General features: G+C 43.9%; 1 protein-coding gene across 1 annotated transcript in view; it reads left to right on the top strand.

Moving 5' to 3' along the window:
- The window catches only part of TPST1 (tyrosylprotein sulfotransferase 1), a gene marked incomplete at both ends in the record, with an annotated part of 32,127 nt that extends 23,188 nt beyond the window's left edge, over positions 1–8,939 (top strand). The window contains 2 exons of the mRNA XM_080702258.1: positions 6,297–6,347; positions 8,922–8,939. Coding sequence (XP_080558384.1) covers positions 6,297–6,347; positions 8,922–8,939 — 69 coding nt within the window. The remainder of the gene's footprint in view (positions 1–6,296; positions 6,348–8,921) is intronic.
- Positions 8,940–23,945: the final 15,006 nt, after the last annotated feature.

Here is a 23,945-nt window from a genome sequence, read left to right as displayed (position 1 = left end):
CAGGAGGATCGCGCAGGCTCGAAGCCAGCCTCAGCTACTGAGTGAGGCTCTCAGCAACTTAGTGAAATCCTGCTTCTAAATAAAGTGTAAAATAGGTCTGGGAGTAAAGCCCAGAGGTAGAAAGCCACTGGGTTCCATCCCCAGTACCACCAAAAAAAAAAAAAGAGGATTTACTGAAGACCTAAAAATTAGGCCATTAATACCAACATTTGAACTTTAACTTGTAATTTTCCTCATTTATAGTCTCTATAGGCATATGATCAGTGAAGCAAGGTACATATTTAATATTTTAAGCTAAAAGGACTGAAAGTTTCTAAAAAGTTTTCTAATTCCCAGTTGAGAATTGTGAGGTCCTTAAATGATCTAATGATTCTCTCTCTCTCTTTTTTTTTTTTTTTTTTTAGTAGTACTAAGGATTGAACTCAGGCGCATTTTACCTCTGAGCTACACCCCCAACCCTGTTTTATTTTTTATGTTAAAACAGGCTCTTAACTAAATTGCCGAGGGCCTCACTAAGTTGATGAGGCCGGCAGTGAATCTGCAATCCTCCTGTGTTGGCCTCCCAAGTGCTAGAATTACAAGTATGCACTACAACGCCCGCTTCCTCTTCTTAGTCAACTGTGTTGTGTTCCTTGTTCATAATAAGAAATTCCTAACTACAAGAAACAGGAACTAACTCTGATGTAAGTGGAAAGACAACTTAATTGAAAAGGTCTTAGGTGGCATGAACACCACGGGTTCAAGGCCAGCCTTAACAACATAGGGAGGCCCTGTTTCAACATAAAAATTAAAAGGAAGCCGAGTGTGGTGGCGCATACTTGTAATCCCAGCATTCGGGAGGCTGAGACTGGAGGATCACAGTTTGTGGACAGCCTCAGCTACTTAGTGAGGCCCTCCGCAACTCTGTGAGACCCTGTTTCAAAATACAGAATAATAATTTAAAAAGGGCTAGGGGTGTAACTCAGAGGTAGAATGCCCCTGGGTTCCATCCCCAGTACCACAAAAAATAAAAATAAATAAGATGGAAGCCAGGAAGGAAGGGTAGGGGAGAAAGAAGGCTGAGTTTTATTAATGGAAAAGGTACATGCGACTGTGTGTATGCATGTGAATATAACATTGTTAACCTGGGCACTCAGTTATCCGGAGGGAGGGAGGGAAAAGAAGCAACAAGTACTGTGAATATATGCCATTGTCAACATGAGCCATATTATGTGAGACTATAATGCACCCATAAAAAATAAATAAAAATAAATAAAAATAAAAAATAAAAAGGGCTGGGGTTGTAGCTCAGAGGTGCAATGCCCCTGGGTTCAATGCCTAGGATAAAAAATTATTAAAACTATAATGCTCTTAGAAGAAAACATATGGATAAATATTTGTGATCTTAGATTTGACTTGTCTTTTGATATGACACCAAAAACATAAGGAACAAATGAAAAATAGGTAAATTGAACTGCATCAGAAGTTAAAACTTGAGGCAGGAGTATATCTCTGCTCACTTAGTGTGTGGAAAGCCATGAGTTCCATTCCTAATACCACCAAAAGAGATTTAACTTTTTTATTATAATTAAGAAAGCAAAAAGACCACCATAGGTGGTATCCATATTAGTATTCAAAAATATATAATGAACTCTTACAACTCAATAAAAGTTGATACCGCTTATCTATTTTATCTTTGTGTATATGTAAGTTATCTTTCTGTTTAAGTTAGCCAAAGATAGCTGGACATGGTGGTACATACCTATAATTCCAATACCTGGGAGTCTGAGACAGGAGGATCACAGGTTTGAAGCTAACCTCAGCAACTTAGCAAGATTCAAAATTTTTTAAAAAGCTGGGTGTGTAGCTTAGAAGTAGAATGACCCTGGGTTCAATCTCCAGTACAAGCAAAAAAAAAAAAAAGGAAAAAACAACCCAAAATTCTTACAGTATTAACAGCATTTATCCTGTTGGTTCTAGACAGAACAAGACTGCTGAATTTCTAAGAACCCAATCTGAGATTTGCAAAGCTGCCAAAGTATTTTAAGACAAATGAGAATATGTAAACATGTGTTTTATCAGTTGTTTTATAGTATTTGTGTTAAAGAGATAATGAGTCACTAGTGGACTACAAGAGCCCGGAGGGATTAAGGATGTGAATTTCAAAATCTAAATTCCTTGCTGTATTATCATATCTGGCTAGAGTTATGTGTTTTCTCTGCATGTGAAACTATCAAGTCATAATTCCTCAAGGGGAAATGTTTATTATGTTATTAAAAATAATGAATTATATTATTAAAAAAAAACAGCAGACCAAGCATAGACTAATAATGAAAGTTTGTCAGGAACTAAGAATTATGACTAATCCGATTCTGTGTACTTGAGTATAACTGGAAGAAAGGAAGTAAGAATTATAATTTTGTTTACAGTGAGTTTCAGAAAGAAGGGGGTTGATAATTTCATTTTGTTTACCATGAAATCTGGGTATACAGCATTGGTTGTGGGGCTAATCTTTTACTATTGTTGTTTGGTACTGGGAATTAAACCCAGGAGCATTCTACCTCTGAGCTACACTCTTCTTTCTTTTTTGCTGAACTGGGGGTTGAAGCCAGGGACATTCCACTTCCAATCTACACCCCCAGCCCTGTTTTTTTTTTTGTTTTGTTTTTTTTTTTTTTTTTGGTGGTACTGGGGTTCCTGGAAGCCCTTCTATTTCCGGGCTACACTACCAGACCTATTTTATATTTTTTGAAACAGGGTCTCTTAAGCCAGCGTGGCTGGCTTTGAACCTGCACAATCCTCCTGTCTCCACCTCCCAAGCACGGGGATTACAAGCCTGCGCTACCACACCTGGCTTATTCTTTATTTTGAAACAGTTTCACTAAGTTGTGGAAGGCCTAAGTAGCTGAGGCTGGCTGCGAACCTGCAATCCTCCTGTCTCAGCCTCCCAAGTACTAGGATTACAAGCATGTGCTGCCATGCCTGGCCCCCGAGCCCTATTTTAATTTTTATTTTGAGAAATTAAATAAATCAAGCTTGATGGTACATACCTGTAATCCCAGTACTTTTGAGGCTGAGATAGGAGGATCGCAGTTTCGTGGCCAGCCTCAGCAACTTAGGCCCTCAGCAGCCCCTCAGCAGCTTAGTGAGACTCTGTTTCAAAATAAAAATAAAATAGGGCTGGGGGTGTAGCTCAGAGTTGGCACGACCCTGGTTTCAATCCACAGAATGAGCAAACGGGAAAGGAATGGAAAGGAAAGAAACAGTTAAGAGAAGATGTAAAGAGTGTGGCATAATGGATGTATGCTGGCCCCTGAGCCGCATTCTCCCGCCAGCTTCTCCCTGAAATCCAGCAGCAGCTGTCTGGGAGAGAGGAGATCCCGTGTCTGAGCCTTTGAGGGGATGTGAAGAGGATAAGATAAAGCACTTGGGAACCTAAGACACTGACCACTGAGGAGGGGCTGGGCATATCCAACTGGGCTGGGCACCGGGCCATGCCCAGGGGTCTATCAAAGTGGTGGTTTCCACTCAGTTCCCTTAATAGGGGCAAAAGGAAAGAAACTTGAGAATCTGGTAAAAACAAACAAAAACCCCTCAGAGCTGGATGCCTGCCCCAGGTGTCGTGCCTTCTCGCCCCACAGAGTGGGCAGGCCGGCGGAAGCCAGTGGTAGCACGCGGGGCTTAGATACTCTCTGCGGCAGCGAGCCGGGGCAGTCTCTGGATTCTCACTGGCAGTTTCCTCTGGGAACAGCTAGGCCTGCACCACTGGACTAGAACCTTGGGAAGGTTTGAGGACAGTGAGGCCTTGGAGACACTCCTCACAGCCGCAGTCTTGTGATGCACCCCAGCTGTCCGTGGGGTGCTCTCCCACGAATTCCCTTATTCCTAAGTTTGGTATCGCTGTTTAACTAGGCTCCTTGGGACTATAACAGAGACCCAAAGGATAGACTAGGCTTTAGAAACTACAGAGAAAGAAGTCAGAAAAATATTCCCTCTCTGAATCTCAGAAATAACACAGCTACATTTAGAATTAAATCAGGTGTAAAAGAGGAAACTTCAGCCGGGCTTGGTGGTGCCCACCTGTAGTCCCAGTACTTGAGAGGCTGAGACAAGAGGACTGTAGGTTCAAAGCCAGCCTTGGCGGTTTAGCAAGGCTCTTAGCAACTTAGTGAGACCCTGTTTCAAAATAAGAAAAATAAAATAGGGCTGGGGTATAACTCAGAGGTAGAATGTCCCTGGATTCAATCCCTAGCACCACAAAGAAAAAAAAATGTACACCAAGCTTATAAATGATCACAGGATGAACACACTTTCATAATCACCCATATCAGGACAGAAAATTATTAGCACCCTGAAGCCTCTCTCATCCTCTCTTCCAAGCACTGCCACCTCCCCTCCCCAGAGAAAGCAATATCCCAATTTCTTTCTTTCTTCTTTTTTTTTTTTTTTTTTTTGGTGGTACTGGAGGTGGAACCCAGGGGCTTTTCTACCTCTGGGCTATACTCCCAGACCTGTTTTTTTATATTTTATTTAGAAACAGGGTCTCACCAAGTTGCTGAGAGCCTCACTAAGTAGCTGAGGCTGGCTTTAAACCTGTGCGATCCTCCGGTCTCAGCCTCCCAAGTGCCACGCCTGGCATCCCAATTTCTAATGTAGATCTGTTGTACCTACTTAGGAGCTTTAAAAAATGTTAATGGCCGGGCATGGTGGTGCATGCCTGTAATCCCAATACTTGGGAGGTTGAGACAGGAGGATCGCAGAATGGACAACAGCTTCACCAAAGCAGCGAAACTCATCAAACTAGCATGAAGACCCTTTTCAAAATTAGAAAAATAAAATAGGGCTTGGAGTATAACTCAGAGATAGAATGCCCCTGGATTCGATCCCTAGTAACACACAAGTAATACGTACACACACGCGCACACACACACACACACACACGTTAGTGGAGTCATGTAGTATATTGTTTTAGGTCCCCCCATCACCATGCATTGTAATTCATCTGTGCTATTGATAGTGTAACAATAGTTCATATTTTATTGCTGCATATCATTACTGCATATCAATAAACTATATTTACTTATTCATTTTAATTGTATTACTCTACAGTTCTACCTTTGTTATATATTGAGGGTCTGTTTCTGGGCTCTTCATTCTCTTTTATTGATATTATTTGCCAAACCTCGCACCAGAACCTTACTATCCTAATTACAAGTATAGAGTTCGCTTAGCTTTTATGTATGTAACTGTATACCAGAGCTTGGTTATATCTGTATAATAATAAGTCTTCATATCTGGTAGCATAAATTCTCCTACTTGGTTCTTCTTTTTAAAATGTCCTTGACTATTCTTGGGCATATTCATTTCCATGTAACTTTTATGGTTTGCTTGAAATTGCCCTTCTCTCCTAAAAAAAAACCAACAAAAAGTAGAATTTTAATTAGGAGTAATTTAAGGAGAATGGATATCTTTACCATATATGAATCTCTCTATGCCTCAAAGTTACATGCCCCTTATTTATTTGGGTCTTGAATTTCTCTCAGTATTTTACAGTTTTCTTTGTAAAGGTTTTGCGTTGTTGTTATTTTATTATATTTATTTCTAGGCATTTGCTGTGATTTTTTATGTCTTAAATAGTATTTTAAAAAATTATTCCTTAATTATTGCTCCTGTTAGAGACATTTTTAAATATTAAAAACTATTTTTGGCGGGTCATAGTGGCACATGTTTGTAATCTTAGTACTTGGGAGGCTGAGACAAAAGGATTGGAGGTTTGAGGACAACCTCAGCGACCTATCAAGACTGTCAGCAAGCTGTGAGAACCTGTTTCAAAACAAAACATAAAAATAGCGCTAGGAGTGTAGCCTGGAGGTAGAATGCTTCTGGGTTCAATCCCAGAACCATACCAAAAAAAAAAAAAAAAAAAAAAAATTGGTTTGGTTATACTAAGCTTTTATGAAATAGAGCGTGTATCATCCTAAGAGCCATTTCCTGTTCAAGTCTTCTTGGGACAGCGGGTAAGCCTCAGGGTTGCAGCTCTGAAGAATTCCCAGGGCAACCTGGAAGCGCTTGCTCGTGGAGCCTGCGGATTCTAGGACAGCTCCCCGGGCTGGCTGGCTTACCTGACTGGAACTGGGCTGTTCCATGCCCTCTCGCACCTAGCCAAGCTGCTCAGGAGCACAGAGCAGTGGGGGTTGCACCGGATCCTGCCCCGTGGGATCCCCGTCTCCCTCGTCAACTGGTCGAGGGTAAAGCAGTGAGCACAGTCACTCCAAGCAGCATGCACTTCCTCACTCACCCCTGTTTGTGTTTTCCAGGTCTATAAAGGAGAATTTCAGCTGCCTGACTTTCTTAAAGAAAAACCCCAGGTACTGAGTACTGTATCAGCTTCTTCCTCTTGCTGTAGAGGAGATGAGCCCTTGTGAAATAAATAAACTAAGAAAAGGGAAAAACAGAAAGAGACAATGGATATGGGGTAGTGGTGGAAAGATTGACCTCTGGTACTTGTTTTCTTTTTCTTTTTGTGGTACTGGGGATGGAACTCAGGGGAATTCTACCTCTGAGCTATACGCCCAGCCCTATTTTTTATTCTTCATTTTGAAACAGGGTCTCACTGAGTTGTAAAGGGCCTCACTTTGTAGCTGATTGTGATCCTTCTGTCTCAGCTTCCCGAAGGCTGGGGATTACAAGTGTGTGCCTCAGCTACTGAGTGAGGCTCTCTGCAACTTTGTGAGACCCTGTTTCCAAATAAAGAATAAAAAATAGGGCCAGGGGTGTAGCTTGGAGGTAGCACACCCCTGGGTTCAATCTCCAGTGCCACACATGTAAACAATTTTAATTAATTAGTTAATTTGATGATGATGATGGTGATGATGATGATTTTGGTGGTACTGGGGGTGGAATCCAAAGGCTTTCTACCTCCGGGCTATACTCCCAGACCTATTTTATACTTTATTTGGAAACAGGGTCTCACTAAGTTGCTGAGAGCCTCACTAAGTAGCTGAGGCTGGCCTCGAACCTGTGCGATCCTCCTGTCTCAACCTCCCAAGGGCGGGGATTACAAGCGTGCGCCACCACGCCTGGCTAACAATTTTAATTTAATCCAGCCCAGAGTTATACCTTATCATCACACTCACTTGCGTTGTAGGATTGTTTCCCGATTTGGAGAAAACCAGGGATCACTCTGATCAGTATGCCTAGAGCAGCTCAGGGTCTGTCTCTGAGCATCATGTGTCATTCCCACGTAGAAGTGGGAGAAATGCACACCACTGCTGCTGTCAGTGACCAGCTCATTGGTAGGGAACAAGACCAGTACCGAGCTCAGCCCCGAAAATGTTCCACTTAATGGATGGGGAAGGAAAGACCACCACACAGCCTTGGGCCAAGTCTTGTCCCTTGAAACAAGCCTGAGGTAGTGGGCTGCCTCTGTGAGAAAGCCCTGTCTCCACCAGAGATGCAGGTTCAGCCTTATCTGGTCATTGTCTGATAACAGCCATCAGTAATTGTTACACTTAGCTGGATGCGCCATCCCAGCATTTGGGAGGGTGAGACAGGAGGATCCGGGTTCTCAGCCAGCCTCAGCTACTTAGAGGCCCTTGCAACTCAGTGAGACCCTGTTTCAAAATAAAGAATAATAATAATTGTTACACTTTAGGAATTTCAGAATACTTTCAAGATATATTCTTATCAACAATTTGTTGTTATTGTTGTTGTTTTGGGGTGTGTGTGTGTGTGTGTGTGTGTGTGTTTCTCTGGTGCTGGGGTTTGAACCCAAGGGCATTCTGTTTCTGAGTTACACGCCAGCCCTATTTTATTTATTTACTTATTTGTGTGTGTGTGGTGCTGGGGATTGAGCCCAGGGTCATTCTACCTCTGTGTTACACCCCTAGCCCTATTTTATTTTTATTTTTAAACAGGATTTTATGAGGTTGATAAGAGTCTTACTGCTTGCTGAGGCTATCCTCAAACCTGTGATCCTCCTGTCTCAGCCTCCCAAGTACTAGGATTATAGCATGTGCCACCATACCCGGCTTATTAGTAAATATTTAAATGTATCCATTTATTCATTTCATTTATTCAACTAATGTTTACTGAGTGTCTGTTATGGGTGAGAAATTATAATAAGTCCTTGGAAACGAGAGGAAAAAGATCTTCTCAAACTTCTATCTGAAAGACTTTGATCAACTCTTATGGACAGAAGGGCCCAGTGCCCTGGGCCCAGACTGAGTATAATGTCCTGGAAACCTGGGTAGAATCATGAATAGGTTCACTCATAGGCTGTGGAACTCTGAGCCAGAGAATAATCCAAGAGGCAGTCTTAAGGAAATGCCAGAGCCGGGCGTGGTGGCACACGCTTGTAATCCCCGCGCTTGGGAGGCTGAGACTGGAGGATCACAGAGGTTCAAACCCAGCCTCAGCTACTTAGTGGGGCTCTCAGCAACTTAGTGAGACCCTGTTTCAAATAAAGTATAAAATAGGTCTGGGAGTGTAGCCTGGAGGTAGAAAAGCCTTTGGGTTCCACCCCCAGTGCACCGCAAAATAAATAAATAAATAAATAAATAAATAAATAAATAAATAAATGCCAAAAGCAAAGGATCATTTCCACAAACCTGAAGAAATCAGGTGGGCATGGAAGCACCTGCCTGTAATCCCTGTACCTGGAAGGCTGAGACAGGAGATCACAAGATCACAGGTTCAGGACAGACTCCGGAATTAGTGATCATTTCATCAACCAAGTGACACCTTGTTGCAAAAACAAAAAATAATAAAGGGCTGGGGTGTAGCTGAGAGGTAGAGCACCCCTGGGTTCAATGTCCAGTGCAAAAAAAAAGGAGAAGAAAAAGAAAAGAACAGAGCCTGCAAGCCAGGCCTGCGGTCCCGGGGACACTTCTCCTGCTGACCGACGTCAAGGACTCTAAACTCTCTTTTGCTTCTTTCAACAGACCGAGCAAGTGGAATAGCGGAGCCTAGAGCTTCTTTTTCCCACCAAGAGGTGAGGGCTGGGAGATGTTGCTGGGTTTGGGGCTCCTGCATGGGCTCTTGGTACCGTTTGGGATTTCCCGTGGGTCCTTTTTCTCAGCCCAGAATAGAAGTAGAGAGCCAGACGTCTCAGTTGCAAAACTAAGAGGTTTATTGCAAAGCCAAAAAAATTAGCTCCATACTTGTGAAGAAGGTGGTGGAGTGCTTGAAAGAGAGCCACTGCCACCCCCTGGCCCTTCGGGGTTTATATCTAAGTCCTAGTTCTGTATCTCATGAGAGGCCGTCACAACCGTGTTTTCGTAGGTGACTGTGTGGGGGGATACATGGTATTTCTCAGCCTCCCTTTAAGTCCTAGTACCTGTAACCCCTTAGGTCCTGATGTCTCCATTTACCTCGTCTTTGCTGCTGTGCCAGCAGCCTGCCTGCCGCAGTAGTACGTGGCAGTACATGAATCACCTGCCTGTGGCTGGGCCGCTCTTCGGAAGCAGTGTTGCCAGGTGGAGAGCGCTGCTCCCGAATCAGGCCACCTGGGTTGGAATCCTGGCTTTCACTTGCGGTGTGGCGCGGAGCAAAGTATTTAATGTCTCTGTGTCTCCATTTCTTTATCTATCAAGCAAAGAGGCTATTCATAAGAGATTGGTGACAAAACTTAACAACAATAATGTCTTCAAAAAGCCTGGCATATAATGAGCACACAAATAGTGTTAGATGTCATTTTCATTATGAAGAGGAGTTTAAAATCATAAAATGTGTGCCAGCCAAAATGGACCTGAGACAGGCAACCCCAATAACCATTTGCTGATAAGAAAAATGAGAGAGCAAGTTATTTGTCTCAAGGTCCTATCCCAGAGGTAGAGGAAACCTAGAGCTACAGAACACACATGCTCTATTTTATTTTATGTGTGCGTGTGTGCGCACACGTGTGTCACTGGGAATTGAACCCAGGAGCCTTCTATCCCTGAACTACACCCCAGTCCTATTTATCTGTTTTTTGTTTTGTTTTGGTTTGGTTTTGGTGGTACTGGGGTTCCTGGAAGCCCTTCTACCTTAGGGCTACACTCCCAAACCTATTTTATATTTTTATTTGGAAACAGGGTCTCAACCTGTACGATCCTCCTGTCTCCGCCTCCCAAGCGTGCGCCACGACGCCCGGCTTTATCTGTTATTTTGAATCTTGCTAAGTGGCTGACAGCCTTGCTAAGTTGCTGAGGCTGGCTTTGAACCTGACATCCTCCTGTAGCAGCCTCCTGAGTACTGGGGTCACGGGTGTGAGCCACGCCCAGCTCATACTTAGCGCAGAATATCTCTTGACTTCATCCACCCCATGGATGGGCTCTTCCTACCACCTCATGCAGTTTTGTCTGGTGCTGAACTTACAAGTGTTTTTGTACACATATCTTCTGTTGGTTTTTGCAGTTTTACCCTTGAACATTTCCACGTATTACGATGCCTCATGTTTGTAACGGACATTGTCTCACTGTAGCTCATAGGGCTGCAGTGTGAGCGAGGCCGGCCAAGCCTTCCAAGCCACACTCATATCCGAGTGTGGGCACCATCAGGTCTATGCCAGGGACACTCCCACATCAGCAGCAATGCCATTTCTAAACCCAGATCTCCTGACATAGCTTCCCAGAGGATACACCTACTCCCAAACTTCCTTAAAATTCTGTTTTATTCACAATGTTGTAATATTTTAGACCATTCAAAACTTGAAAAGCTTCTCTAAAAATCTGATTATGATAAGCCGGGTGTGGTGGCGCACGCTTGTAATCCCAACATTCGGGAGGCTGAGACCTGGAGGATCGCGGTTCGCGGACAACCTCAGCTACTTAGTGAGGCCCTCTGCAACTTAGTGAGACCCTGTTTCAAAATAAAGAATAAAAAATAGGGCAGAGGGTGTAGCTCGGAGGTCGAATGCCCCTGGATTCCATCACCAAACCCGCAAAAAAAAAAAGTCTGATTATGATTTTTATCTCATAGTTTTTCTTGCTGGTTTTTGTTTTGTTTTGCTCTATTTTATATAATAACCATGTGCTAAGTACATACTACAAACCAGGGAATATATATATATATATATATATATATATATATATATATATATATATATATATATATCGTGCTTTGGCTGGGCGTGGTGGCACACGCTTGTAATCCTAGTGCTTGGGAGGTGGAGACAGGAGGATCGCGCAGGTTCGAAGCCTCGCTGGCTTAAGAGACCCTGTTTCCAAATAAAAATATAAAATAGGTCTGGGAGCGTAGTCCGGAAGTAGAAGGGTTCCATCCCCATCCCCAGTACCACCAAAAATTTTTTTTAAATGAATAATAAAAAACGTACTTTGGAATATATACTTAGCATATATGATAGGTATATATACATCATATATTTATGATATATGAAATATAATGTATAATATAATTTTATTCAGTTCTTAAAGCACTGTGGCAAGTAAGTGGTATTATTCTCATTATTTGAAAAAACTGAAGTTGAATCATTTGAATAAGAGATTTTTGTGACTTGTCATTCATTAATAGATTATAAGCATAAGAAACACATGAACCACTGTTTGATCATGTTAAAATTATGGTGTCACTGAGCTAATACCATTAGCAGGTTTTAGGACTACAGTTACCTTTTTGCCAGGGACCAAATGCAGAATGTTAGATTTATACTATATGTTTAAAACAGCAGTTACTAGGCCCTAGGTCATTTGTTTGCCCAAATGGTTTTGAGTTTTATAGGTGGTACCCCACCTCTGCCATCGACTTGCACTTTCCTGACTGGCTGTTTTATGAGACAGCACGCACTGTCCCCGGCCCCAGCCTTCACGCTGCCCCCCAACAGCACATCGTCCTGGCTTGCTTCTTGAGGCCTGCAGGGTCCACATGCAGAGGGAGGACTCAGAAGCCAGAAAGGCAGCACAGCAACGTCACGCAGGAGCTAGTCTTTCTCTGTCTTTGGGATCCCTTTGATGGTTGCATGTCAGTCTCTGGGTTCTCCAGAACTTCCTTTGGAGAACCTAGGCACCCTCTTTTTCCAGCGATGAAGGCAGCATGTTGACAGTTGATGCCAGTGCCCTGCAGTAGCTGCCATTGCAGATGACAGTCGTGGTCACTTAGAAACGGTGCTAGCAGCCCCCGCCTTGGCCGCCATCTAATTGTTTTAAACATGGAGGTTGTTCCCAGGCATCTGGAAGCATCCCAGACTAAGAGAAAGCAGGCCGCTTTCCTGTAGCTCTTCCTGCCCCAACCTCCAGGAGCTGCCTGCCTCACACTGGGGAGGAGGCGGCGGTGACCGCACACCTGTAACTACCTTCTGTTTGTCTGCCCTAGGAAAGACTGCTGCTTTTTCAAGAGAAGGGAAATTTCCAGGATGGCTGCCCCCTGCTGAGAAGAGAGGAGCCTGCAGAACTGGCTGTCTTCCCCACGAGGGGTGGCCCTGCCACTGAGCTGCTGCGAAGCACAGCCCCGGGAGAAGCAGCCCAGCAGGCGGGACATGTGCTTTCTGTTACAACTGCTCTTGTCATCTCTTCTTACCAGATTCCAAACTTTGTTTTCAAGGGGTGAGTTTTAAAAAGGCATTCTGTAAGCAAAACTGGGCAGTTTCATTTTGGAACACGTTGCCTGTCCATGTTCCAGCATTTTGTAGAATACTCGTGCCTGTTTAAATGTACTGATGTGGATAATATTAAATATCTTAATTATTTAAGTAATTCATTGTATTGTTTCTGAGAAGTTGGGAAATTACTGTATACATTTACAACTTAATGACTTTTGTATTTTATTTTTCAAAATAAAAGCTTTAAATGTGAAGCATTCTAATAGTTCCAAGTTCTCATTAATAGGGTATCTGAGAAGCACAAGACCTTTTCATGTGATGATCTATTAAACCCACGTCTTTTCATTTGGCTTCGTTGTCAATGTTCCCCTCTGGGAACAATCGTTTCTTTCTTTCTTTTTTTTTCTTTTCTTTTTTTTTTTTTTTTTTTTTTGCGGGTCTGGGGATGGAACCCAGGAGCATTCGACCTCCAAGCTACACCCCCTGTCCTATTTTTTATTCTTTATTTTGAAACCGGGTCTCGCTGAGTTGCAGAGGGCCTCTCTAAGTAGCTGCGGCTGTCCGCGAACCACGATCCTCCGGTCTCAGCCTCCCGAATGTTGGGATCACAAGCGTGCGCCCCCACACCTGGCTAACAATTGCTTCTTCTTCTTTTTTTTTTTAATGCTTCCAAAGTTTATTATCCACATAGTTACAGCTGTGATGCATTAGCAAAAAGCTTTGTTTACATTTAGAGCTGGTCTTCTTCCCTGCCTCCTCCTTCCCCTGGTGTTCCCTAACTCTGCAAACCAGTAATCACAGATGAGGACAGCTTTACTGGTCACACAGATGTTGGCCTACAGCAAAGGGCCAGGACAAGCTAGTCTTAGACGCTTCAGTATCACACTGCCAGGAACCTTCAGGACAACCTGGTCCTGAGGCTGTTAAATCTCACGGTCATGACTCCCAGGCCTCACTCTGCTTCAATAAGCATCATGGAATCTTCGTAGGGCACAGCCTTGGGGTCGTTCCTCAGCCCCACAGAAAAGAAATGGCAGGTACAAAGGAACTGTCTTTCCCCAAAATGTTGCAGATCAGTTACAGCAAACAGAACGAGGACCCTCTAGGAAAAATGTTACTTTGGGCTCCTTTTTGACCACAGCAGCCATGTGGGAGCAGCTGTGGCTTCGATGAGGGCCATAACAATTGTTTCTTAGTGAAGTTTTCTGTGATTGATCTCCGAGAAAGCTGGGCATGGTGGTACACGATGGAGGGAGACTCAGCAACCTAGTGAGACCCTGTTTCAATGAAACAAAACAAAAAAGTTTAAGGGCTCACTGGGTAAGGGACCAGGGTAGACACATGGCCAGTGATCGTCAGAGAGCTTCGTGGGCCAGCATGCCACAGCCAGGAGGGAACCTGGGAAGCAAGGAGAGGCCACTGTCAATCCTTGGTGGCCACAGAGGAGGCTTGGAGACAATGTAGGAGTGAAAGATAAAAGTCTTAGCAATCATTTATTCAGGTTATCACTAGTCACAATTACCAAGAGTGCCCAATGCCATTCTCATTCTCTCTCTCTCTCTCTCTCTCTCTCTGTCTTTTTTTTTTTTTTTTTTTTTTTTTTTTTTTTGGTGGTGCTAGAGATTGAACCCAGGGGCATTCTGCCTCTGAGCTACATCCCCAGCCCTATTTTTTATTCTTTATTTTAAAACAGGGTCTCACAGAGTCGCAGAGGGCCTCACTCAGTAACCGAAGCTGTCCGCAAACCACGATCCTCCTGTCTCAGCCTCCCAAGTACTGAGATTGCAAGCGAGCACCACCACGCCTGGCCCAGCGCCAATCTCAACATGTTTTGTTATTGTTCTTTGTGGTGCTGGGGGTTCAATCCAGAGGCATTCTACCTCTGAGCTACACCTCCAGCCCTTTTCATTTAACTTATTTTTGTTTTGTTTGTTTTGAAATAGAGTCTTGCTAGGTTGCTGAGAGTTTCACTACATTGCTGAGCCTGTCCTCCAACCTTGGATCCTTCTGTCTCAGCCACCCAAGTACTGGGATTTCAGGTGTACACCACCACCCTGGCTTCACTTTACATGTTTAAACCCTTAGTCTCCCAAGCACCCTCTTACATAGGTTCTATGACTACATAGTAGCAGTAGTACATTTTGCAAGATGATGAAACATTGGCTCAGGGAAGTAAAGTACCTTGCCCACGTTGACCAGCCAGTGATGAGGTCGGGATACAAAATCAGGCAGCCTGGCTCCAGAGCCTGGGCCTTAACTATTACTGTTCTCTCAGTAATCATCTTGATTCAAGAGTGGAAGCTCATCATTAGTGTTGAGCGACAACCTTTTAAGTACCCTCCGTATCCTTAGTAATTTCCTAGGAATAATTGTGTGCCAAGAAATGTAGGCAGATCACTGCCCTTAGGACTCTGTGAACTTGGTGATAAAAAATATATATACATAAAGCCGGCATGGTGGCGCACGCTTGTAATATCAGTGCTTGGGAGGCTGAGACAGGCGGATCGCACAGGTTCGAAGCCAGCCTCAGCTACTTAGTGAGGCTCTCAGCAACTTAGTGAGACCCTGTTTCCAAATAAAGTGTAAAATAGGTCTGGGAATATAGCTTGGAGGTAGAAAAGCCCCTGGGTTCCACCCCCAGTACCACACACACACACACACACACACACACAAACATATATATATATATATATATATATATATATATATATACACACATACATACATACATACATACATACATACATACATACAGTAGCCGGGCGTGGTGGGCATGCTTATAATCCCAGCATTTGGGAGGCTGAGACAGGAGGATCACAGTTCTCAGAAGCCTCAGCTACTTAATGAGGCCCTTTGCAACTCAGTGAGACCCTGTTTCAAAATAAAGAATAAAAAACAGGGCTGGGGGTACAGCTTGGAGGTAGAATGCCCCTGGGTTCCATCCCTAGTACCGAAAAAAAAAAAAAACCACCCTATTTCAAGCACTAATAAAACCTAAATAGTATCACCTACTAAAAACTACTAAACTTAAATAGTATCACCTACTAAAAACTGGCTGGTAGATAAGAGTAATAAATGGCTAGACTGGAGCCAGGCCTGGTGGTCCATGCCTGCAATCCCAGTACTTGGGAAACTGAGACAGGAGTACAGGTTCAAGGCCTGCCTCAGCAATTTAGCAAGACTCTCAGCAGCTTAGTGAGACCCTGTTTCAAAGTAAAAAATAAAAAAGGCTTAGTATATAGCTCAGGAGTAGAATGCTCCTGGATTAATCTCCAATAACACACACACACACACACACACACAGAGAGAGAGAGAGAGAGAGAGAGAGAGAGAGAGAGAGAGAGAGAGAGAGAGAAAGAAATAGCTTAACTGGGCATGGTGGCTCATCCCAGTCCTTGAAGGGCTGAGAAAGGAGGATCACAAGTTTAAAGCCAGCCTTAGCAACTTAGTGCGGCTGTCAGCAGTTTAGGGAGAACTTGTTTACAAATAAGTAAAATAAGCCAGGTGTGATGGCAAATGCTTATAATCCCAGTACTTGGCAGGCTAAGGCAGGAGGATCACAGGTTTGTGGCCAGCCTCACCAACTTAGTGAGAACCTGTTTCAAAATAAAAGAATAAAATAAGGCTGGGGATGTAGCTTGAAAGTAGACTGCCCCTGGGTTCCAGCCCCAGTACCACACACACCCCAATAAAAAAAAAGGGAAAATAAAGCACTTGCCTAGAATGTGTGAGGCCTTGGGTCCAATTCCTGGCATAACCAAAGAAAAGAATGACAAGGTTCCATTCAGTATTGCCTGAAAGTCCATCAATCCATCTGCCTTCTTCTTCCTTTTTTTTTTTTTTTTTTGGCACTAGGGACTAAATCCAGGGGCTTTCTACCTCTGACTATACCCCATCCCTATTTTATTTTATTTTATTTTATTTTATTTTATTTTTGCGGGTCTGGGGATGAAACCTAGAGGCATTTGACCTCTGAGCTACACCCCCTGCCCTATTTTTTATTCTTTATTTTGAAACCGGGTCTCACTGAGTTGCAGAGGGCCTAAGTAGCTGAGGCTGTTCGCGAACCGTGATCCTCCAGGTCTCAGCCTTCCGAATGCTGGGATTACAAGCGTGCGCCACCACACCCGGCTTCTTATTTTTTTTATTTCAAACCAGAGTCTCACTAAGTTACAGAGGGCCTCTCAAGTTACTGAGGCTGGCCATGAACTTGGAATCATCCTGTCTCAGCCTCCCAAGTACTGGGATTACAGGTGTGCACCACCTGCCCTGTCTGAAAACCTAGATTTCTAAGATGTTAACAGATTCTGGGACTGTCTGGAGTTTTCTTCTGGCAAAATCCGTATTTTCAGGATTGAATTTGTTTTCCTGCTACGTCGTCTATTGAGTGCAGTCTTCTACAGAGACTTTATGCCTTCACGTAAACTAGAGCACTTGCTTAGTTATTCTGAATTGAGCAAAAGAGGTCATTTGATTATTCCTTGTAGGGTTTAAGTTCTAACAAAGCAGTTTATTATTCTGAGTGTTGGGCATGTGTATTTGTGTGTATGTTTAATCTTGTTATAAATATAAATGACTTCTATTATCCCTTTTGAATGCATTGATTATTACTAAAGATCTAAAACTGAATAATTTTTGCAGTGAAACCCCCTTTTTTGTTGTTACATACTGTAGAAAAATGGCCTGGGCCTGGCTTTGAGAAGGAAAAGCGACAGTGCCCTCTGTTGGCCAAATATGGAATAACTGCTAAACTTGGGGAAAATTTTAAAGTTGAAAAGAAGGAAGCGTATAATGAATGTACTGAAAACTTTATCTACAAAAATGTCTATTTCAGTGTAGCTTGTAAAAACAAAACAATTGAAAACAACCTAACAATAGATGAGGTTGGTCAAATGAATTATGGTACGTCCACATAATAGGACATTACTCAGCTAATAAATACAATGATGTAGAAAGTTACTTAACAAAAATTTTCATTTCATGTTAAGTGAAAATTTGAGGTTACAAAGGGTAGTCGGTATGAACCTATTTTTATTTTTTTATTTTTTTGTGGAACCAGAGATTGAACCAAGGAACAGTCTACCACTGAGCTATATCCCCAGCACTATTTTATTTTTATTTTTTTATTTTATTGTGTTAGTGGGGATTGGATCAGGGGCATTCTACCTCTGAGCTACATCCCAGCCCTATATTTTTTTATTTTGAAACACAATCTCACTAAGTTACTGAGGATAGCTTTAAACATATGATCCTCCTGTCTCAGCCTCCCAAATACTTGGATTTTACACACACACACACACACACACACACACACACACACACACACACACACAAGATATTCATGGTGACTAGTGTGTACCCCACATGAAAGAGCCCTCCTTCAATATTTTGCCCTGAAGAAAATCTCCAGGAACTCTCACAACTTGAGGAAAGTCTCTCCACCCGCTCAGCATGGCATCCTGGAATTTCCTACCTCTATGTTATTAGCAGCCAGACATGTGTCTGTATACTAGTAGTACCAATAAAATAAATGAGAAAAAAATTTGTAGGCCGGGCGTGGTGGCGCACGCTTGTAATCCCCACGCTTGGGAGGTTGAGACAGGAGGATCACGTGGGTTCGAAGCCAGCCTTAGCTACTTAGTGAGGCTGTCAGCAACTTAGTGAGACCCTGTTTCCAAATAAAATATAAAAAAGGCCTGGGAGTATAGCCCGGAGGTAGAAAGCCTCTGGGTTCCACCCCCAGTACCATATACACACAAAAAAAATTTGTAGAAACAGGTCATCATTTAAGTTTGATCTAATATAAATTCACATATTCATTTATTAGAGTTCCTACTATACGTCAAGCATTATACTAGACTTTGGAGATATTCCAGAGATTAATAAAACATCCTGCCTTTTGATATCCGGGAAGCCAGAGACCAACACTAGGACTTCTGCTATAGATACAGGATTAAAAAAAAAAAAAGAGTGTTAACACTTTTATGTCCATGCTTGTGCCAGCAGAAAGAGCAGAAAGCGTGCTCTCCAACCCAAGGTTCACTTTGGCCCCTTTAGTCCCAAATGCATTGATCTGCTTCTTGAAGGTCAGGTCACCTGTGGAACCAGGACACAAGGTCCTCTGGGGAAATGGCTTTTTGACTTCAAGCTTCTAACATTCCATGTGGCTTCAGAATGGGCAGAGAAGAAGGGCGGCCCCACCCTGAGCCATCAGACACATTCACGGAGCAGACGATGGGAAGGGAGGTATGGGCTAAGGGATAGTGGTGGTTAGTGTATGGTGGTGCATCTGGGGACAGAGAGAGCCGTGAGCAAGTGGGCCCGTGGCCAAGCTTTTGAAAATCTCTCTAAGACCTGGAGGGTATGGGAAAGGCCGACTCCTGCCTCCCAATTGTGATTCCTCCTCCTCCTCCTCCTCCTCCCGCTCCCCCTCCTCCTCCTCCTCCTTACTGGGGATTGAACCCAGGGGCATTCTATTTCTGAGCTACACCTCTAGCCCTGTTTATTTATTTATTTATTTATTTATTTATATTCGGTACTAGGGATGGAACCCAGGGGCATTCTACCTCCAAGTGACACTCCCAGCTCTATTTTTTAGTCTTTATTTTGGAAACAGAGTCTCACTGAGTTGCAAAGGGCCTCACTGAGTAGCTGAGGCTGTCCGTGAACCCCGATCCTCCTGTCTCAGCCTCCCAAATGCTGGGATTACAAGCCTGTGCCACCACGCCCGGCTCCCTATTTTTTACTCTTTATTTTGAAACAGGGTCTCACTGAATTGCAAAGGGTCTCACTAAGTAGCTGAGGCTGTCTGCGAACCACGATTCTCAGCCTCCCGAATGCTGGGATTACAAGCGTGTGCCACCACACTCAGTTTATTCTTTATTTTGAAACCACAGGATCTAAGTTGAGAAGGGCCTCACTAAGTAGCTTAGACTGGCCACGAAGCTCCGATCCTACTGTCTCAGCCTCCCGAGTACTGGGATTACAAGCGTGCGCCACCACCCGCGGCTGATACTTCTTTTATTCCCAGTGGAAGAGGGATAAAGAATAATGAGGAAAAGAGGAGAAAACATTTGATGGAAGGTTGATGGGTCAAGTTTTGGACGTCTTAACTTCGGGTGCCTTTGGGGACATCAGCTAGAGCTGCTGAGGAGGCAGTTTTATGTGGGATAAGGAAGAAAACTGGGGCTGGAAATTGGATTTTGCGGAGTTATGCTAGTCAGCTTTTCGTTGCTGTGACCCAAATATCTGACAAGAACGACTTGGAGGAGGAAAGGGTTATTTGACTCCTGGTTTCAGAGGTTCAGGCCATGGTCAGCCGGCCCCAAGGCAGAGACTGTGGCGGAAGGAAAGCGGGACAGGTCATGGCCGCCAGGAACAGAGAGAGGGAGAGGGAGGGAGGGAGGAGGAGAAGGAGGAGCTAGTGACAGCAACAGCCCTTGAGGCCTGGCCTGAGGCATGGACATCATCCAGCCCTGCCCTCCCTCTGAACCTGGCCGCAGTGGGGCCCACGTTTTCAACACAGGAGCTTTTGGAGGGACATTCTGGATTCATCCATAATGGGAATCTTTATTATATAGATGGCACTGGGAACTGTGGGAGCAGACAGAGTCACTTGGGGAAATGAAGCAAGCCCAGGACTAATTCTGGACTTTGACACCTACTGAATATATTTTTTATTTATTTTATTTTATTTTATATTATTTTATTTATTTATTTATTTTTGTGGTACTGGGGGTGAAACCCAGAGGCTTTCTACCTCCGGGCTACATTCCCAGACCTATTTTTTATATTTTATTTGGAAACAGGGTCTCACTAGGTTACTGAGAGCCTCACTAAGTGGCTGAGGCTGGCTTCGAACTTGTGCGATCCTCCTGTCTCAGCCTCCCAAGCGCTGGGATTACAAGTGTACGCCACCATGCCCGGCTGATTTGGACTTTTAAGTGAAAGAAGTAATATTATCCATACTGCCATGGATGAAAATTTATTTTCTGGTGTTGCGCTATGACTAACTGCTGCTGGGAACTGTATGTCCCTGCTGCTCTGGACACTTTGTCAGATCACGGCACGCCCTCATTTAAAGCTCCTTAAAGGGGGAGGAATGTCTGCCCCCCCCCTTCCTTCCTTGCTTGTCCTGGAGATCAAACCCAGGGGTTCCTACTCCTGCTAAGTTCATGCTCTATCACTGAGCTACAATCTATCCCAGCCCAGGGGAACTTTCTTTTCTTTTTTTCTTTCTTTTTCTTTTTTTATTTTTTCTTTTCTTTTTTCTTTTTTTTTTCTTTTTTTCCTTTTTTTTTTTTTTTTTTGCAGTACTGGGGATGGAACCCAGGGCCATTCTACCTGTGAGCTACATCCCCAGCCCCATTTTTCATTCTTTATTTTGAAACAGGGTCTTGCTGAATTGCAAAGGACCTCACTAAGTAGCTGAGGCTGGACACGCACCCAGATCCTGCTATCTCAGCCTCCCAAATGCTGGGATTACAAGCGTGTGCCGCCATGCCTGGCTAGCCCTTTTTATTTATTTATTTATTTATTTATTTATTTATTTATTTTTGTGGTAGGTACTAGGGGTGGAACCCAAGGGCTTTCTACCTCCGGGCTATACTCCCAGACCTATTTTATATTTTATTTGGAAACAGGGTCTCACTAAGTTGCTGAGAGCCTCACTAAGTAGCTGAGGCTGGCTTCGAACCTGTGCGATCCTCCTGTCTCAGCCTCCCAAGCACGGGGATAACAAGCGTGCGCCACCACACCCGACCCTTTTTATTTTAAAACAGTCTCACCAAATTACTTCACATTGGCCTGGAATCTGTGACCCTCTGGCCTTGGCCTCAACATATCAGTCTTTGATCAATAGATTCTATCCTTCCTTCTCTCTACCACCACCGAGTTGACTTAGGTAAGACTGACAGACTTGAGTCCTTAACACTGATGACCTCTGCTTGCCTACTCTCCCTTGGGATCTCATCCCTTGCCCTTACTTTTTCCCCTACCCCTCCTAGTCCCAGGATGTGCCCATTTAAACACGTGTCTAGGGAGCATCTTCATGTGTCTTTTCCCTCGGCTTTCTCTAGCTCCCACCAACCACCCTGCAAGCCAACAAACTCAAATTAACCCTTCAGTCTCCTGTGAGCTAAATCTGGGAGAGCCCCACTAAGTGAGTTACATAAGTGCATGGTTAGTACACCTTCCTCTATCCCTCTGTAGTAAATGTCCTCACAGGAACAGTTCATGCTTGTGCAAGTTAGACTGCTGACGGCACGAGACCGCGCTTCCCAAGTGGCTTCCTAACCACCGAACCCCACTATCTGTCCTCAAACTCGGAGCATGCCTCTCTCCACTGGCCAGTTTCTGTCTCCCTCATTCGTGTGTGTGTGTGTGTGTGTGTGTGTGTGTGTGTGTGTGTGAGAGAGAGAGAGAGAGAGAGAGAGAGAGAGAGAGAGAGACAGACTGAGGATTGAACCTAGATGTATTCTATCTCCAAGCTCCACCCGCAGCCCTATTTTATTTTTTATTTTGAGACAGGGTCTCAGTTGCTGAGGCTGCCTATACCTGTGATCTTCCTTGTGTCTCCTAAGTACTGAGATTACAGGTGTGTGCTTTTGTACCCAGCTCAGATATTTTCTCTCTCTCTCTCTCTCTCTCTCTCTCTCTCTCTCTCTCTCTCTCCCTCCCTCCCTCCCCCCTGCTTCCCTCCCTCTCTCTCTCTCTCATATATTCAGTAGGTGTTGCTGGGGCATGGTGGGACACACGCTTGTAAACCCTGCGCTTGGGAGCCCGAGACAGGAGGATCGCGCAGGTTCGAAGCCAGCCTTAGCTACTTAGTGAGGCTCTCAGCAACTTAGTGAAACCGTTTCCAAATAAAATATAAAAAATAGGGCTTATTATTAAAAAAAAAACAAGGGATTATTATTTTTAAAAATGAAGATGAATGGTGACCTCTGAGAGGATGGGGGTTGTCTTCATCAGGGAGGAGCCCTGGCTGTAATGGGAGTTGAAATGTGCTATTGCTTCCCCTTCCTTCCCCTCCCCATCCTCTCTCTCTCTCCCTCTCTCTCTCTTTCCCTCTCCCTCTCTCTCTCCCTCTGTCTGTCTGTCTGTCTGTCTGTCTGTCTGTCTCTCTCTCTCTCTCTCTCTGATTTCACCCAGAGGCACTCTATCTGTGAGCTATACCCCCATCCCTATTTTATTTTGTAGTGCTGGGGATTGAGCCAGGGGCATCCTATCTCCCACCCACACCCCAGCCCTTTTTATTTTTTCTTTGAAACACACTCTCACTAGGTTGCTGAGGGTCCCACTAAATTGGTCCTCTTGTCTCATGCTCCCAAGGACTGAGATCACAGGTGTCACCACCATGCCGGCCTTTCTAAATTATTTACGTTAGCATTAAAATAAAGTTGGGCGTGGTGGTATAACTGTAATCATAATGCTTGAAAGACTGACAGAAGGACCACAAATTTCAGGTCAGCCTCGGCAATTTAGTGAGGCTCTCAGCAACTTACTGAGACCCTGTTTCCAATTTTTTTAAAAATTGGGGAAAGTAGCACCCAGGTAAAATGCCTCTGGGTTCAATCCCCAGCACCACAAAAATAATAAAATAAAATGAAGCCAGGTATGATGGAACACACCTGTGATCCCAGTACTTGGGCAGCTCACGGGTTGGTCACAGGTTCAAGGTTCACAGGATGATCACAGGTTCAAAACCAACCACAGAAACTGAGCCTGACTCTCAGCAACCTACCAAGACTGTTTCAAAACAAAATAATAAAAATAAAGCTGGAGCCGGGCGTGGTGGCACACGCTTGTAATCCCAGGATCACACAGGTTCGAAGCCAGCCTCAGCTACTTAGTGAGGCTCTCAGCAACTTAGTGAGACCCTGTTTCCAAATAAAGTATAAAATAGGTCTGGGAGTATAGCCCGGAGGTAGAGGGCACCTGGGTTCCACCCCCAGTACCACAAATAAATAAATAAATAAATAAATAAATAAATAAAGCTGGGAGTACAGCTTGAGGTAGAATGCCTCTGAGTTCAATTCCCAGTAACACTCTCACACACACACACACACACACACACACACACACACACACACACACAAAATGGACTAGGGTGTAGCTCAGAGGTAGAATGCCACTTGGTTCAATACCCAGGACCACAAAAAGGAAAAACAAACAAACAAACAAACAATAAAAGTAGGAGTGAAAATCAGGAGCTGAATCAGCACTTTAATGATTTCTCAGCATTCAAGAATCCTTTTCTAAACCAGGCGTGGTAGCACATGCTTATAATCCCAGTACTTGGGAGACTGAGACAGGAGGATTGCAGGTTCACGGCCAGCCTCATCTATTTGGTGATGCCCTCCGCAACTTAGTGAGCCCTTATTTCAAAATAAAGAATGAAAAAAATAGGCTGGGGATGTAGATCGGAGGT

The sequence above is a fragment of the Muscardinus avellanarius genome (genome assembly GCF_963383645.1).
Source record: "Muscardinus avellanarius genome assembly, chromosome: 10".
Classification (NCBI taxonomy): domain Eukaryota; kingdom Metazoa; phylum Chordata; class Mammalia; order Rodentia; family Gliridae; genus Muscardinus; species Muscardinus avellanarius.
This window is presented reverse-complemented; position numbering and strand designations above follow the sequence as displayed.